The sequence below is a fragment of the Hyaena hyaena genome, unplaced genomic scaffold (genome assembly GCF_003009895.1).
Source record: "Hyaena hyaena isolate Hyena2069 unplaced genomic scaffold, ASM300989v1 scaffold_839, whole genome shotgun sequence".
Lineage (NCBI taxonomy): Eukaryota > Metazoa > Chordata > Mammalia > Carnivora > Hyaenidae > Hyaena > Hyaena hyaena.
The window spans coordinates 720,744-735,507 of NW_024081463.1; the positions used below are offsets into that span (position 1 = coordinate 720,744).

The 14,764-nt window shown below is 47.7% G+C and overlaps 1 protein-coding gene across 4 annotated transcripts in view; it reads left to right on the plus strand.

Annotated features, from left to right (window-relative positions):
* The first annotated feature begins 4,610 nt into the window (after positions 1 to 4,610).
* KAT2B (lysine acetyltransferase 2B) overlaps positions 4,611 to 14,764 on the plus strand; it is a 104,786-nt gene continuing 94,632 nt past the window's right edge. For 2 of the 4 annotated variants that reach the window (XM_039219703.1, XM_039219704.1), the window contains exon 1: positions 4,611 to 5,008. In XM_039219703.1, coding sequence (XP_039075634.1) covers positions 4,706 to 5,008 — 303 coding nt within the window. In that variant the 5' untranslated portion in view covers positions 4,611 to 4,705. Of the gene's footprint in view, positions 5,009 to 13,298; positions 13,323 to 14,764 lie in introns of those variants that run through there. The other 2 variants (XM_039219706.1, XM_039219705.1) reach the window with 2 other exon arrangements.

Below are 14,764 nucleotides of genomic sequence, written 5' to 3' on the forward strand. Positions count from 1 at the left end.
GGTAGAAATGACGGGGCACCTGGGGGGCTCAGTCAATTAAGAGTCCAACTTCAGCTCAGGTCATGATCTTGCAGTTCATGAGTTCCTGGGTTCATGGGTTTGAGCCCTGTGTGGGGCCCTAAGATGATAGCTCAGAGTCTGGAGTCTGCTTCAGATTCTCAGAGTCTCTGCTTCAGATTCTGTCTTCCTCTCTCTTTCTGCCCCCTCCCCTGCTTCTGCACATGCTCACACTCTCTTTCAAAAATAAATAAACATTAAGAAAAATAAAGGTAGAAATGACTACTAGTACTTACTAAGAAATTTGAGTGAGGAACTGGGGATATGTATGAGAAGATGAGAAAAATTAATTTTATTCTTTTTTTATAATTTTTTATAGTTTATTTTTGAGACATAGAGAGACAGAGCACGAGTGGGGGAGGGTCAGAGAGAGAGGGAGACACAGAATCTGAAACAGGCTCCAGGCTCTGAGCTGTCAGCACAGAGCCCGATGCAGGGCTCGAACCCACGAACTGTGACATCATGACCTGAGCCGAAGTCAGACACTTAACTGACTGAGCCACCCAGGCACCCCAAATTAGTTTTATTCTTAAGGATGCCCAGTGAAAGACAAGTATTTATCTGTTGCTTTTTCATTTTTACATGCACTCGGACCTATGCAGAATTGTGCTTATATGTCAGTGTGCCTGTTTTTAATATAAGTGGTATTATACTGTACAGGGTTCATTCAACAGTACTTGTTGGAGTTCTATCTTGCTATTACATTTGTATAAAAGTCATTGTAACAGCCACATGACGTTCTATAGTATTAATATGCCAGAAGTAAACTCTAGTGGTCAAACTGCCCCCTACAATTCCTATTCCCCAAGCCCTTTGTTTTCTAATTGTGGCTTCCTTACCTCAGTAAATTGTGTTAATCTAAATAAAGAGGTAAGCTGAGGTAAGCTCACATGACTACAAATTGAACTTATTTGGGATTTGCAGAGGAACTGCCATTCAGGAAACCTATGCTGTAGCAAGCTACAAGTGTGTCTTTTGAGGGCCTGGGTTGGGCAGAGTTTATGCGCAAGGAGGCTATCCAGCCAGAGTCCAAGCAGTTAAGTTTGTTGGCTTTGAAGATGGGTGAGAAGAGATTCTTTCTTTCTTTTTTGGGTTTATTTTTCTATTTTGAGAGAGAGCAGGAGAGAGAGAGCATTAGCAGCGGACGGGCAGAGTGAGAGGGAGAGAGAATCCGAAGCAGGGTCTGAGCTGTTAGCACAGAGCCCCATGTGGGGCTTGATGTGGGCTTGAACTTATGAACCGTGAGATCATGGCCTGAGCTGAAATTAGGAGTCAGACGTTTCACCCACTGAGACACCCAGGTGCCCCTGAGAACAGATTCTTATTGCATGTTCATTGGTCAGGAGATAAGTCTTGGTCTTCTATAAATCATGCATTTACAGAAAATCATTCTCAATTCTTAAGTTCTATTCTTCTGAGGATGCATGCATGAGATTCTCCATTTCATATCCTCTGGTTCCATTTAATTTAATTTTTTTTTTTTTGTATTAAGTAAACGCTGTCCCCAACGTGGGATTCAAACTCACAATCCCGAGATCAGGAGTGGCATGCTCTACCAACTGAGCCAGCCAGGCGCCCCACTCCAGTTTCATTTTAAAGTAAAATCCTTTCACAGTCGCAAACACTTCATAAACCAAAACTTTGCCTTTTGTTTTCTTGGTACTCCCTTTGTAAAAGGGCTCTGCACATAGGAACTTACTGAATGCTCACAACATGTTATGAAGAGGCAACAAGACTCCTGAATCCTTTGCCCTTGAAACGTCCCTGCCTGGTGTTCATAACACACTTTGAATAGGCCTTGAAACTGTGGGCCTTCAGCCTAAGGCAGTATGTCATCTGGGTGCTCTGAGCAGGGAAATAATGAAAAATAATGTTCAGTTGATGTCAGAAGCCATTCACCATTCAGACAGTGATGGTTTTCAGGCTGGATTGAAATGAATTTGTTTTCTTGTGCTTCAAAACATCCCAGAAATAGCCTGCCTCCTGAATTCTGGAGCTGGCTGGGGAGGGGGAGGGTGGCGGGGGGGTGGGGAGGGACAGGTGATGAGTGAGTTATAGTAAAGTTATATTAAAGCTAGGGTACTCCTCCAACCTCTCAAACATACAGAAAAGTTGAAAGAACTGCACTGTGATCGTTCCTATCTTCACTGACTAGATTCACTCATTAACATTTCACTGACTTGTTTCATTACCTAATCTGTTCATCTGCCTATTCATCCCTTCACAGATACATCAATTCATCTTAATTTTAATATTCTTATTAGAGAGAGATGGCATGAGCAGGGGAGAGGGGCAGAGGGAAAGAGAATCTTTTTTAAAAATGTTTTTACTTTTAAATTTATTATTTATTATTTTTTAAATGTTTGTTTATTTTTGAGACGGGGGTAGGGGTAGAGAGAGAGGGAGGGAGAAAGAGAATCCCAAGCAGGCTCTGCAGTGTCAGCGCAGAGCCCAACGCGGGGCTCCAACTTTGGAACTGTGAAATCATCACCTGAGCCAAAATCAAGTCAGACACTTAACCGATGAAGCCACCCAGGCACCCCTCATCTTACTTTTTGATGCATCTCAACTCAAGCTGCAGATATCATGACACTGCACCCCTAAACTTTCAGCATGAGCATCATTAACTAGAGTTTAATATTTATAACTTTAAAAAAATATTTGAGGGAAATCTTTGTCCGGGAAAATGCAAGTGGAGCATCCCAGAAGTTTGACAGGCGCTTACAAGCGGAACCCAAAGCTCCATCCATATCTGCCAACATCGTGATATTAAACTTCCATCAGAGGTTCGCAGCCTTTAAGATTCCTGTCCTGCTGTGGTGAGAACGGCAACTAATCGGTGAAACTTCAGTAGAGCAAGGAGGGAGAAGAGAGGTAAAAAGAAGCACACCGAGCATGCAAGGGACTGTCCTGATGGAACCTGGCTGGAGTCTGCCATATTCCCCCTAAGGCTGCACTCAAGTTGGAAGAGGCTATTTCCTTTTGTGTTGTCGAATGCCGCTGTTTAGATATACAAACTTTTTATTTTCCACTTTAACACGTCCCTTTAAAAGTCAAAAGAACACAGATAATCAGGGAAAAGAATAGAGAAAATTAACTGGGAAAAAACGGGATGGCAAGGGGAATGTTTCCAGAGAAAAGCACATTCCTTAAGGCATCTCTGGCTGTGAGCTACATGGTATGCAAAGAATTTAATAATACGCACATTATGACCCATATTACATAAAAATTATGACTCATATTACGAAAGCACCGCACTTGTGAAGGGTCCTGAGAAAACAGCGTTGGGTTTTCAAAACTGTTTCAGAAAGGCCGATTGAGGGTGCACAACTTTCAAATGAAAAACCGGAATGTGCACACCACCCTCATTGTCATCGGCAATGAAAACGAGAGTTTTCAACAATAGTTGAAAACGCTGAGTCGAGTTTTTTTTAATTATTGCTTTTAAGTGTAAGGCCAAAATCAACAGTCATTCTTTGGGATGCCACTTAAATTTTTTTCATGGCTAGTATGAATGCTAGTGACACCAATTTTGAAAACTATGAAACATTATACAAAGAAAATAAGGAGGTTATAATCCCATCGATGCAGAGTTGAGCCCTATTAACAAACTTTTTGTACTCAAACTTTTCCCACTGCGAATAGTTTTCATTTTGATAGTGCTTTTAGACAACCGTTCTTTTTAACAACCAGCGCTTTTTAAACAAAAATTGCAGAAAATACTGATTTTTTTTTTCCTCTGACAGATGGGATCCAGGGATTGCGGTAGGAAGAAAGCGTTCTTAATGTAAAAAAAAGTTGACAGAAAACTATTTAAGAAGAGAAAAAGAAAACATTACGCCTTTATTTTGGCGAATTAGTAACAAAGAAAAGGATTAGCTTGGACGGGTTCTTTTCAAAAATATTTTTTTTTCCCCTCTGGCTCCCGCTAGGGTGGAGGAAGTTGCCTCCGTTCCGAGAGTGTGGAAGAGATTGGAAAAACAAATGACCCTGAGGCTCTGCCTCGATGGGGAGAGAGGGGGTCGGCCGGGGCGGGGGGTCGAGGGGTGCTGCCGAGACGGAGGCGGCCAGCAGGTGCCTGGGCTCCAGCCCCCTACCCCCACCCTCTCCCTCATCCTCACCCCGAGCTTGGCCTCGCCCCCTGGCGGGCGAGCGCTGGGTGCCGAGGAGCCGGGGGCGGGGGGCGCAAACCCCGCGGGCAGCGGGGAAGAGGCCGCGGGGGGCGGCCGGGGCCCGACAGGCACCGAGAGGTTGGCACCCGTCGGCACGCACCCTCAGTCCGCAGCCCCAGGAACATGTCCGCGGCCGGCGCGCGGAGCGGAGCCCCGGGGAGGAGAACCGGGGGAGGGCGTGTGCGGCGGCGGCGGCGGCGGCGGCGGCGGAGCCGCTAGTCCCCTCCCTCCTGGGGGAGCAGCTGCCGCCGCCGCCGCCGCCGCCACCATCAGCGCGCGGGCCGCGGCCGGAGCAAGCCCGGCGAGCGGCGCGCGCGGGGGAGGGCGGGGGCGGGGAGGGGGGTGGGCGGAGGGGCGGGAGGGCGTGGGGGGAGGGTCTCGCTCTCCCGGCGACCAGAGCCCGAGAGGGAGACCCTGGCGGCGGCGGCGGCGGCGGCGCCTGACACTCGGCGCCTCCTGCCGTGCTCCGGGGCGGCATGTCCGAGGCTGGCGGGGCCGGGCCGGGCGGCGGCGGGGCAGGAGCCGGGGCAGGGGCCGGGCTCGGGGCGCTGCCCCTGCAGCCCCCCGCGCCGCCGCCCGCGCCGCCGCAGGGCTCCCCGTGCGCCGCCGCCGCCGGGGGCTCGGGCGCCTGCGGACCGGCGACGGCAGTGGCGGCGGCGGGCACGGCCGAAGGACCGGGAGGCGGCGGCTCGGCCCGTATCGCCGTGAAGAAGGCGCAACTGCGCTCGGCTCCGCGGGCCAAGAAACTGGAGAAACTCGGAGTGTACTCCGCCTGCAAGGTAAACTCTCTCGCCGCTCCCGGGCCGCCGAATGGGGGCTGGGGCCCAGCCCGCGGGACCCTCGCCCCCTCCCCCTCTCGCCCCCGTCTCCCGCCTCCCGCCTGGGGCCGCTGCACCGCGGAAGTGCTGCTGTCGCCCGCGCCCAATTAGCTTCTTCTCGGACAAGAGTCCTGTTGGCTTGGACGGAGGGGATCGCCGAGACCCGTAGCCTTTCATTCTTCCCCCTTGGAAGGAGTTGCCTCTGCGTCTGCGCTCCTGGGCTGCCCTGGGGCTTTGTTGCTCTGTAGGAGCCCGCCGGAGGCACCTTCCAGAGAGCGGAGCAGCGCTTACTAAGTGGCGAGCGCCCCAGGGCCAGGGAAACATCGACTGGAGGGCATGAGAGCCCCCTCTTTTCCCGTCCTCTCGCCGTGCCCCATTGGGAGGAGCTGGGTGGAAGGAGTGAGAGTGAATTAGGCTCCAGGACTCCGGCGCTTTGGGAGATGGAAGGGGCGGAACGCGCCGGATGGTAATGTGGGCACAGCCCGAGGCGAGGGTCCGGGAGCTCCCAGCGCCCTAGGCGGAGGGCGGAGGCGCTGCTGCGCGCCGTGACAGCCCCGTCATTATTGTATTATTACTTGTTTAGTTAGAACGCTGTCCCAGCTGCTCGAGGTGTAAACAGGATTTGGCAAGGTGACAGCCCAGAGCAGCGGGCACGACTGCTCAGTTTGAGGACTGCGTTTCTTGCCATCCCCTCTCCATCCCAGCTCTCGGCACCCCGTTGCCCCTCAGCGGCAGATCCAGATGTGGGCGCCGTGCTCCCGGGGTGGGAGGATTGCCCGAGGCCGCGGGGCAGGCTGGCCCTGCGCTGTCAGCAGCGGCTTTGTTTTGACAGGGTGACAGCTGAGGGGGGCGGGGACTTGGCCTTGTCAGCTCCTGCGGCCTGTGGCCGAGACGGGGAAGAGACACACACACCTCCCGTGTATATCTCCCGCCTACTGCAAACAGGGTCAAGTTCCCAGATTCCAGATTCCCACAACCAGGCTGCAGGGGCCACTTCTGAATTTCGGTGTAAAGATTATTAATCCTGCTGGAACCTCTCTGCGCTGCGGTGCTGTTCTTAGTATTTACTGGAGCTTCTCAACCGCAGTGGAATGTCTCTGCTTGCCCCTTTTGCCACACCATCTCACATCCTCATGTGTATGTTGAATGCCTACTGTGTACCCCGGGTTGGTTTAATAAATATTCGTTGAATGAATGTAGGATGTAGCCTAGTGCTTCTCAAACTTCGAGGTGCATAGGAATCACCTGGGGAGCGGTTATAATGCGAATTCTGAATCAGTAGATCTGGGGTAGGGTTGCGATTCTGCGATTCTAACAGACTTTCAGATGATGTGATGCTGGTCCAGTGACCACACTCCAAGTAGCAAGGCCCTAATTCAAACCTGGGCGATTTATTATGAATCACTTTTGGATTCAGTCAAGAAAGCAAACTGTTGTCCTCTGAGGTCAATACACGGTTGGTATTTTAGAAAGGACTGTAGAAAAGATAGAGGGGAGTGTGCTTCTAAGAAAGGTAGAGGGGCCAGGAGGTGGTTACAAAGGGCCTTGGACGAAGGGAGAACTGTGCCCGGAATGGAAAACAAGGTCAGTTACTTGGTGGACTTGACGTTCTGCAGCCAGTGTGGGTTCATGTGGTAATTGTCAGTTCAATGATTCTGTCCTGGCTTTTTACTGTGTTCCCTTCATGAACACCTTCTCTCCCTGCTGCCTGCTTTCCCCTTCATACCTGAGAACTTCCTAGAAGTTTTGGTCCCCAAAGCATGAGCATAGGTTATGTTCCCTGCATTGATCTTTTTGATCCTTTCAGACTTCTGAGAGTGAGATGTAGCACCTTTTCTAAAGTTTGTGATTTGAGTGTTTCATGTTCTCATTCACAACCAAACTTTTAGGAAGGGAAAGCTTCTCATCAGAGGCCTCTCTCTGCTCCTGCAAGACTCTGGAAGTGTCTGTTTTTATCTGCCCATTCATTCGATGAATATTTAGAGGGGTCCCAGCTAGGTGTCAGGCTTTGTGCTAGATGCTACGGTGCCCAGAATGTGTCCTTCTGGAGCTGCAGAGAGAGTGTGTGTGCGTGCACTTGCACGTGCATGCATGCGTTGGAGGCCTGGGGAGGTGTGCAGCGAACCATTCACAATGAAGTTAAAAAAAACCCGCTTTCTTAGTTTTTTTTGTTGGAACTCCGAGGAGGACAGTTCATGGGCTGGAGCACGGGTGGGGTAGGAATGGCTTCCTGGAGGAAGTGTCAGTGGGTGCTAAGGACTCTTGGCAGCGCAGGGTGGGGTGAAACTTCTTGAAGAGGAGAAACTGAAAGCGCTTGTGAAAGCTTGGAGCTGGGCCAACGGGAGCTAGCACTGCATTGGCTGAGGCCACCAGGTTGGGGGGCATTGTGTGTGGCCCCAGGAATCAGCAGTCCAGGAATCTTAACCTGGGGAGTGACATTCTTTCAGATTTACCTTTTTTTTTTTTTTCCTAAACTGTGTTTGGTTGGGTGTGAGGGGAGCGTGAGAGAGCAGATCTGTGGTTCTTTGTCAGCTTGTCTGTATCCTCATGTAAGAAAGCCCCAAAAGGATTCCTCTCTACCTTTTGTCACTGACAGGCCCCTTGGCAAGTGGGAGGGAGTAGAGAGGTGAGAGAAGGAGGAGGGACCTGGAAGGGCACGAGTAGTTTACTGGGGGCTGTTAAAAGCAAACCAGGTCCCAGACCTGATAAAAGATCTGGCCTTTAAACTTCACCAACGGAACAGGAGGAGGGAGCTAGTTCACAGCCCGGGTGGTATGCCACACCCTGGAGAGAAGAAAAAAGAAGAAACAAACAAACTTGTTTTGCAGGATCCAGGGTAGAGTTCTTTGAACCGGGTTCTGGCAAAGGTTGCTTCAGAGAATCTCTTTGCTCCTGTGTGATACAGGAGTGTGATCATTAAAAACGTAGATCTGACCACATTATTTATATCTCTTCTTGGGACCTTTAATGTCTGTTTGCTGGGATCCACAAAGCCCCCACAGGGCCTGACCACTGGCCTTGCGCCCATGGTTCCCTTCTACCCCGGGGCCTTTGTACACACTGTTTACTGGGACTGAAAGCCCTTCTGGACTCACTTTCAAATTAACTCCCAACTTTTCTTGCAAATCTCCCATTCCTTCCATTTCTTTTACCCCTTGGCCAGCCTTCCCATTATAAGTTGTTTGGAACCCCCTTGTGTGTACTTTTCCTTCCTAGTGCTTTTATCACAATATTTAATTGTGTGATTATTTGATATGTGTTTGTCTCTAAATAGATTCTAAGTGATGTGGTTCCTGATTGGATGAATGAATTAGGGAAGAGAAAACAGAGGAAACGATTAGCTCTTATGGATGGCAGTAGTGAAATTTTAGCCTTACTGCTTCTTGACAGTGGGTAGAGAGGATTCTTTTACATAGGACATTTCTAGGTATCTCACAGGTGTTCACAGGACTGAGTTTTTAGTGTTATAAAAGAAACTTAAGTAAATGTATGAGTAGCCCAAATGTAAATCTTAAGTTTAAGTATGATTTATCTACTAAAAAAAACAAAAACAAAAACAAAAAAACCCCACTGACTCTTCCTAATGAAATAGGCCACTTATACAGGAGAGGACGCAGTATAGTGGCCAAGAGCCTGTGCTTGTGAGCTCAGACAAATTGGAGTTCAGATTTCAGGGTATCCAGCTGTGTGACCTTGGACAAGCCTCTACTTCCTTGTCTGTAAAGTAGGAATAATAATACCACCTCCTCGCATCCTTTAGGATTTAAAGTGGGCTAATATGTCTGAGGCATTCAGATGGGTGTCTGGTCCTGGTAAGCCCCTCCTACAGCTCAGACTGGGGACACACTTAACGCAGACGTCAGTTAAGAACGTGGGACTTAGACAATTTCCAATCTCAGCACTACCTCATGTGTGATCCTGGCCATAAGCCATTTAGTTTTTCTCTGAGCCTTGATTACTTCAGAGTTCTAGAACCTGAAAGTGTCGGATTAATGCTGGCTAATAGGGAATGGCTGCGTTGTCTGTCAGAGCTAGTGGCCACAAAGCGTTTATGGAGAACCCAGTTACTGCTTTAATTTCTGGGCTGACTGTCATCCTTGGAGGGTGACACGGGCTATAAAATTAGGCTTCATTTTAAGAAATAATGGTTTTAATCTAAAAGAAACGCTGACTGTGGATTGTGCAGAGGGCAGAGGCAGAGAAAAATTGTCCTGTGTTGGCCAGGAGCTGGTGGATGGGGCTCTAGAACGAGCCCTGAAGTTGGAGGAGAGCCCCCGACGCTTTTGTGTCTGTCAGTCACTCCACCAGAGAGCAAATTTCTTTTTCAACTGCAACTTCTAGAGCAGTGGCTCTTAACCTAGGAGCTATTTTGCCCTCCCAGGGGATATTTGGCGATGCCTAGAGATGTTTTTGGTCACTGTTACTTTGAGGGAGGAAGTGCTACTGGTAACTAACTAGTGAGCAGAGGCCCGGGATGTTACTAAGCATCCCGCTCTGCACAGGACAGACCCGCGCTACAAGTATCTGGCCCCAAATGACAGTAGTGCCAAAGCTGAGAAGCTTCCGTTTTAGAGGAAAATTATGTTGACCCGTAACAAACAGCGTGAATACATTTGCAGCATAGGAGACAGTAATGCTTTTAAGGTTAATTTGGAAACCTGAAAAACCTCACTCTGTGAATCATGGGGCGTATTTCTAAGTGGCTTTATTGAACTATAATTTATAGATCACCAAACTCACGAGATGTAAGTGGGCAGCCAGATGCTTTGGAGTAAAGTTATATAGCTGTGTATCCATCACTATAGTTCAGTGTTACAAGTCTTCCATCTCCCTGAAAAGTTTCTTTCCCTGGGCACCTTTTTAAGGTGATATTTTGTGTTAATTCACAGTTGGCAAACAAGAACCAAATTAGAAATATCCTTTTGGAGATTCATCGGATAAGTAGAGTTATGATAGCATAATTGTAGATAAAAATGTCTTTAAAAGATCAGTCTTTGGCCACATTATAGCACACGATTATTTAATATGCGGTATCGTGGAGCTAGGCACACACATAGGAAAATATTTCAATTGGCAGACGTGATATAAAAGCTCTAGAGAAAGATGACCAAATTTAATTGTTTCCTCGTAAACTTTCAGGGAAGATGGAAATTCAAGCCTGCAAAGCCTTCAGATTGCAATTTGCAGTTTTATGTAACTCAGAAAGTGGTTGATGGGGCAAAAGAGAACGTTTTGTTTCAGGAAGCATGTGCTTACAAATAGCATTTTGTGATGCAGCGCTGGTGTATTGCTTTTCGTTTGTTTGTTTGCTTTTAAACTGCTGAGCAGATTTAAACTTGGCCACATTGCGGGGGGGATTTAATTCTGTTTCGGTCAGGTACATCCACAGGTCTAACCCATTGTCGGGAAAGTCCAGGGTGAAACACAACTTCATGTGCGGTACCACCTCGGGACACTCAGAACATCTGCTTCTCAGATGAAAGATTTGGATCCTCTGTGCAGGGCCAATAAAACTTGGATTTCCAAGGCTCAGTGACCTCTGATTTAGTTCGTTTGTCTCTCCGGGAGAGGAAGGTAGTTATTTAGGAACAGTTGTCAGTGGTTTCTTACTCCTAATGGGTTCCTGCTGCTAATCGGATTCAAACACAAAGGCACCTGTGGCAACGTGGTAGTAGGCCCGCTTGCTACTTTACGTGGCTGCGTGGATGTCTGCGAGGAGAAAACTCCGGAGAATCCTCTTCCCTCACCCTCCATGCTGGGCACGATTGGGCAGCCACTGAAGTGCCTTGTGGTGGTGTTGTTGTTTTTAATTTTTTTTTCATGTCTTTATTTTATTTTGAGAGACAGCGACAGAGAGCGAGCAGGGGAGGGGCAGAGGGAGACACAGAATCTGAAGCGGGCTCCAGGCTCTGAGCTGTCAGCACAGAGCCCGATGTGGGGCTCGAACCCATGGACTGCGAGATCATGACCTGAGCCAAAGTCGGACGCCCAAACCGACTGAGCCACCCAGGCGCCCCTGAAGTGCCTTGTGTTTTAGTTTCCTTATTGGCGAAGTGGGAGTCGAGATGGCACCTTATCAATGCACTATGAAATTGACATGGTTTAGCATATGTGAAAGTTATTGGAAGATAGGCATCCCACCTACGTCTATTTTATTTCATTTCTGGAAACTTGCCATTGGCATCAGCAGTTGTGTTGATAGTGTTTTGCCCAAGTGTTATGCCTCGTGTCATTTGATTCTTCTACCTGGGGCAAGAGGAAGGTAAGGAAGGTCATTTTACTAGTGGAGCACTGAGACCCAAAGAGGTTAAGCAACTTCCTAAAGCAGCAGCGGTTGCTCAGGGCAGAGCAGGCCCAGGTCGATTTTCTTTCCAGCGCGGGATTTTGCATCCTCTTTCCTGCCTTGACTTTCCCGTGGGGTGCAGGGGATGGTGTTCTGAATCTCAATGGTCTACAGAGAGGATTTTGTTTCAGGCGTTTGATTGCTCGATTGCTCTCGTTTGACATTTATTGTTACTCCTATTGAGAGGTGTGTTCAAAGGCTTTTCTAGTTCAATGAAACTGTGCAGGGCGTAAAACAAACAAAATAAGTGTTCTTTATTACTGGCCTAGGGCATGCCCTTGATTGTTTTAAAGCTGACAATCAAGAATGGTCACTGTGCTGGCCTATTACAATTCCTTGTTGAAGGAAGATGAAAGTGATACCTACTCAGGCTGTGGAAGGTGCCAGATGTGTCAGAGAGGTAAGGAATTGACTGTCCTGGACGTCTAGAAGTCCCCAAATAGCTCTACAGAAGACTGCACGCGCAGCAGTGTTTCAGTACAATTCAGAGCAAAGCCTTTTTTTGTTAACTTTTATTATGAGACAGTAAAGTGCTCATATCATGAGCATATAGCTTGATGAATTTGTAAGTAGGCACACAGCCATGCAGCTGCAGCCCAGATAAAGCCAGAGAGTGTTGCCAACACCTCTGAGGGCCCCCTGGTACCTCCTCCCCGCCTCTGGTAACCCTTATTCTGACTTCTGTTACTAGAGATTACTTTTGCTTTTCTTAAACTTGACATAAATGGAATCATGTGGTATGAATTCTTTTGCATCTGGCTTTTGTCACTCACATGATGTCTGGGGGCTGCATCCATGTTGTTGCATATGGGAGTAGTTTGTAAAGATGTTTTTATTATTATTATTATTTATGTTTACTTATTTATCTTGAGAGAGGGGAGGAGGGGCAGAGAGAGAATCCCAAGCAGGCTCTGCACCATCAGCTCAGAGCCTGATGTGAGGCTCAAACCCCCAAACCATGATATCATGACCTGAGCCAAAATCAGGAGTCGGACACTTACCTGAGCCATCCAGGTGCCCCAAGACACATGTTTTTAAGCTAAAAATAATTTTAAAAATTGTCAGCCATTTTCAGGATGGAAGTCGTTGGATATGCACAACTTCATAAAATGAATTTAAATTAAATCTCTGAAAGAAAAGATGGGAATTTGATATTCCAGAATTTAGCCTATGTGAAAGTTCTTGGAATATAGGGAAGAACACCTGTGGGCAGAAACGGAGACAAGAAACCAAGGAGGGGGCGCCTGGGTGGCTCAGGCAGTTAAGCATTGACTCTTGACTTCAGCTCAGGTCAGTCTCACGGCTTATGGGATCCAGGCCTGCATTAAGCTCTGTATTGACAGTGCCATCAGAGCCTGCTTGGGATTCTCTCTCTCTTCTCTCTTTGCCCCCCTCCCTCATGCACGCATGCTCTTTCTCTCTCTCTCTCAAAATGAATAAATAAAACTTAAAAAAAAAAAAACCTAGGAAGGCTGTAGATAAGCATTGGGGTGGAGGAGGAGCAGAATGCAGGGGGCCTGTGATGTCACAGCTGGTGGAATGGCCAGCCTGCATCGTTCCTTCTCCTCTGGAATCTGTAGTGGTGAGTCCTTACTGGTAAATATCCAGGGGCAGTCTTGCTGTCATCCATCCCTGGATCTGGAAGATGTCTAGAGTTATACATTGTATCCTGCAAGCCATGCAGAAGCATGTCCGGAGCTGTGGCAGGGCTTCTAGAAGGCTGGCCAGAACCCAGCACGTAAAGCTCCAGTAGGCAGTGACACCTCTGTTGTGTTATTGGCCAAGGGGATGGAACTGCAGGAAAGAGATCATTTTCCTTCATATGGGAAGTGTGTGCTAAGACCACTAAAGGCCGCCTTCTCTCCAGGAGTGTAGTAAGGAACACCGATTACTTGATATAGCACCTCATCCTTGAAAACTCGTATGAAACATGTAAGCTTCTTATTTCATGGAATCATATGGACTGTCCACTTATGAAGTAATGTTTTCTGTAACTGATGTATTTAACACAACAGGGTTTTTTAATATTTTGCTTGTGTGCACATGCACATGGGGGGTTTGTTTATTTTACATTTATTTCCAAGGGCTGCCTTAGATTTGTGCTTAGGTAGCTCCTATCTAAATTCCTTATGACAATTCATCACTTTTCATCACGATTGAAATAGAATTGAATATTTCTAATATTGAATTGCTTTCCTATCTGGCATTTAATTATGCATGCTGATTCCCCCTGCATTGCACACCTTTCTTCTCCAGGTATTGGTATGGCTTGTTGTCAAACCTCATTCTGGTCTGTTTTCAAATGCCAGCTTCTCAGAGAAGCCTTCCTGACTGACCCTCCCCCCCCCCCCCCCCCCCCCCCCCCCCCCGCCAAATATAGCAGCGCCCCATCACTCTATAAGGTTACCTGTTTTGCTTTCCTTTTCTGCAGTTTTCAACACTTGGATATATAATAGTATTGTTTCCTTTGTGACAATAGACGTTTCATGAAGCTGGGACTTTGGTTCACTTTGTATTCCCGGTCCACTGACTATGGCTTGCACATAGCAGGTACTTAATACATATTTGTCAGATACCTTGGTAATTTCTTATTCCCAGTGAATTTCATATTCACAGGCTTTGTGAGATTGGAGGAGGGGAGATTGTGTGTAGGGACAAGGCACTTGAGCTCAGATGTTTAGTGACTGGCCCAAAGCTGTATGGTTGCTGAGCTGTGGCTGGAACAGCATCTTCTGACTCTGTAGCTAAGTGTGGGTCCCGGTGAGCTCACAGCAGACCTGATGACTTGCAGTACTTGTCAGATGGTCTGATTTCGGAGACAAGCAAGGAGAGCATGAGCTCCTTCACAGTGGGTGTGAGTTAATCCTTCTCTGTTAATCCTTCTCTGCGAGAATGATGTGAACTTCTTTGACCACCGCTTCCTCTTCTGCAAATTGGAAGTAAATTCTCACAAGCATGTTATATTGTGAGACCAGCGAATTAAAACCTATGAAGTGAGGGGCGCCTCGGTGGCTCAGTTGGTTAAGCCTCTGACTTTGGCTCAGGTCACAATCTCACGGTTTGTGAGTTTGAGCCCTGCATCTGGCTCTGTGCTGACAGCTCAGAGCCTGGAGGCTGCTTCAGATTCTGTGTCTCCCTCTCTCTCTGCCCCTCCCCTGCTCATGCCCTGTCTTTCTCTATATCAAAAAAACAAAAAACAAACAAAAAAACCCTATGAAGTGAAGTGTTTTTAATTCTATCATATATTCAAAAAGTCTACATTGTGTTAGTGGACTAGAAAACAAAAATCACCTACAAAGGCATGTTTTCTTTCTTTCTTTTTAATGTTTATTTATTTTTGAGAAGGGGGAGGGGCAGAGAGAGAGGGAGACACA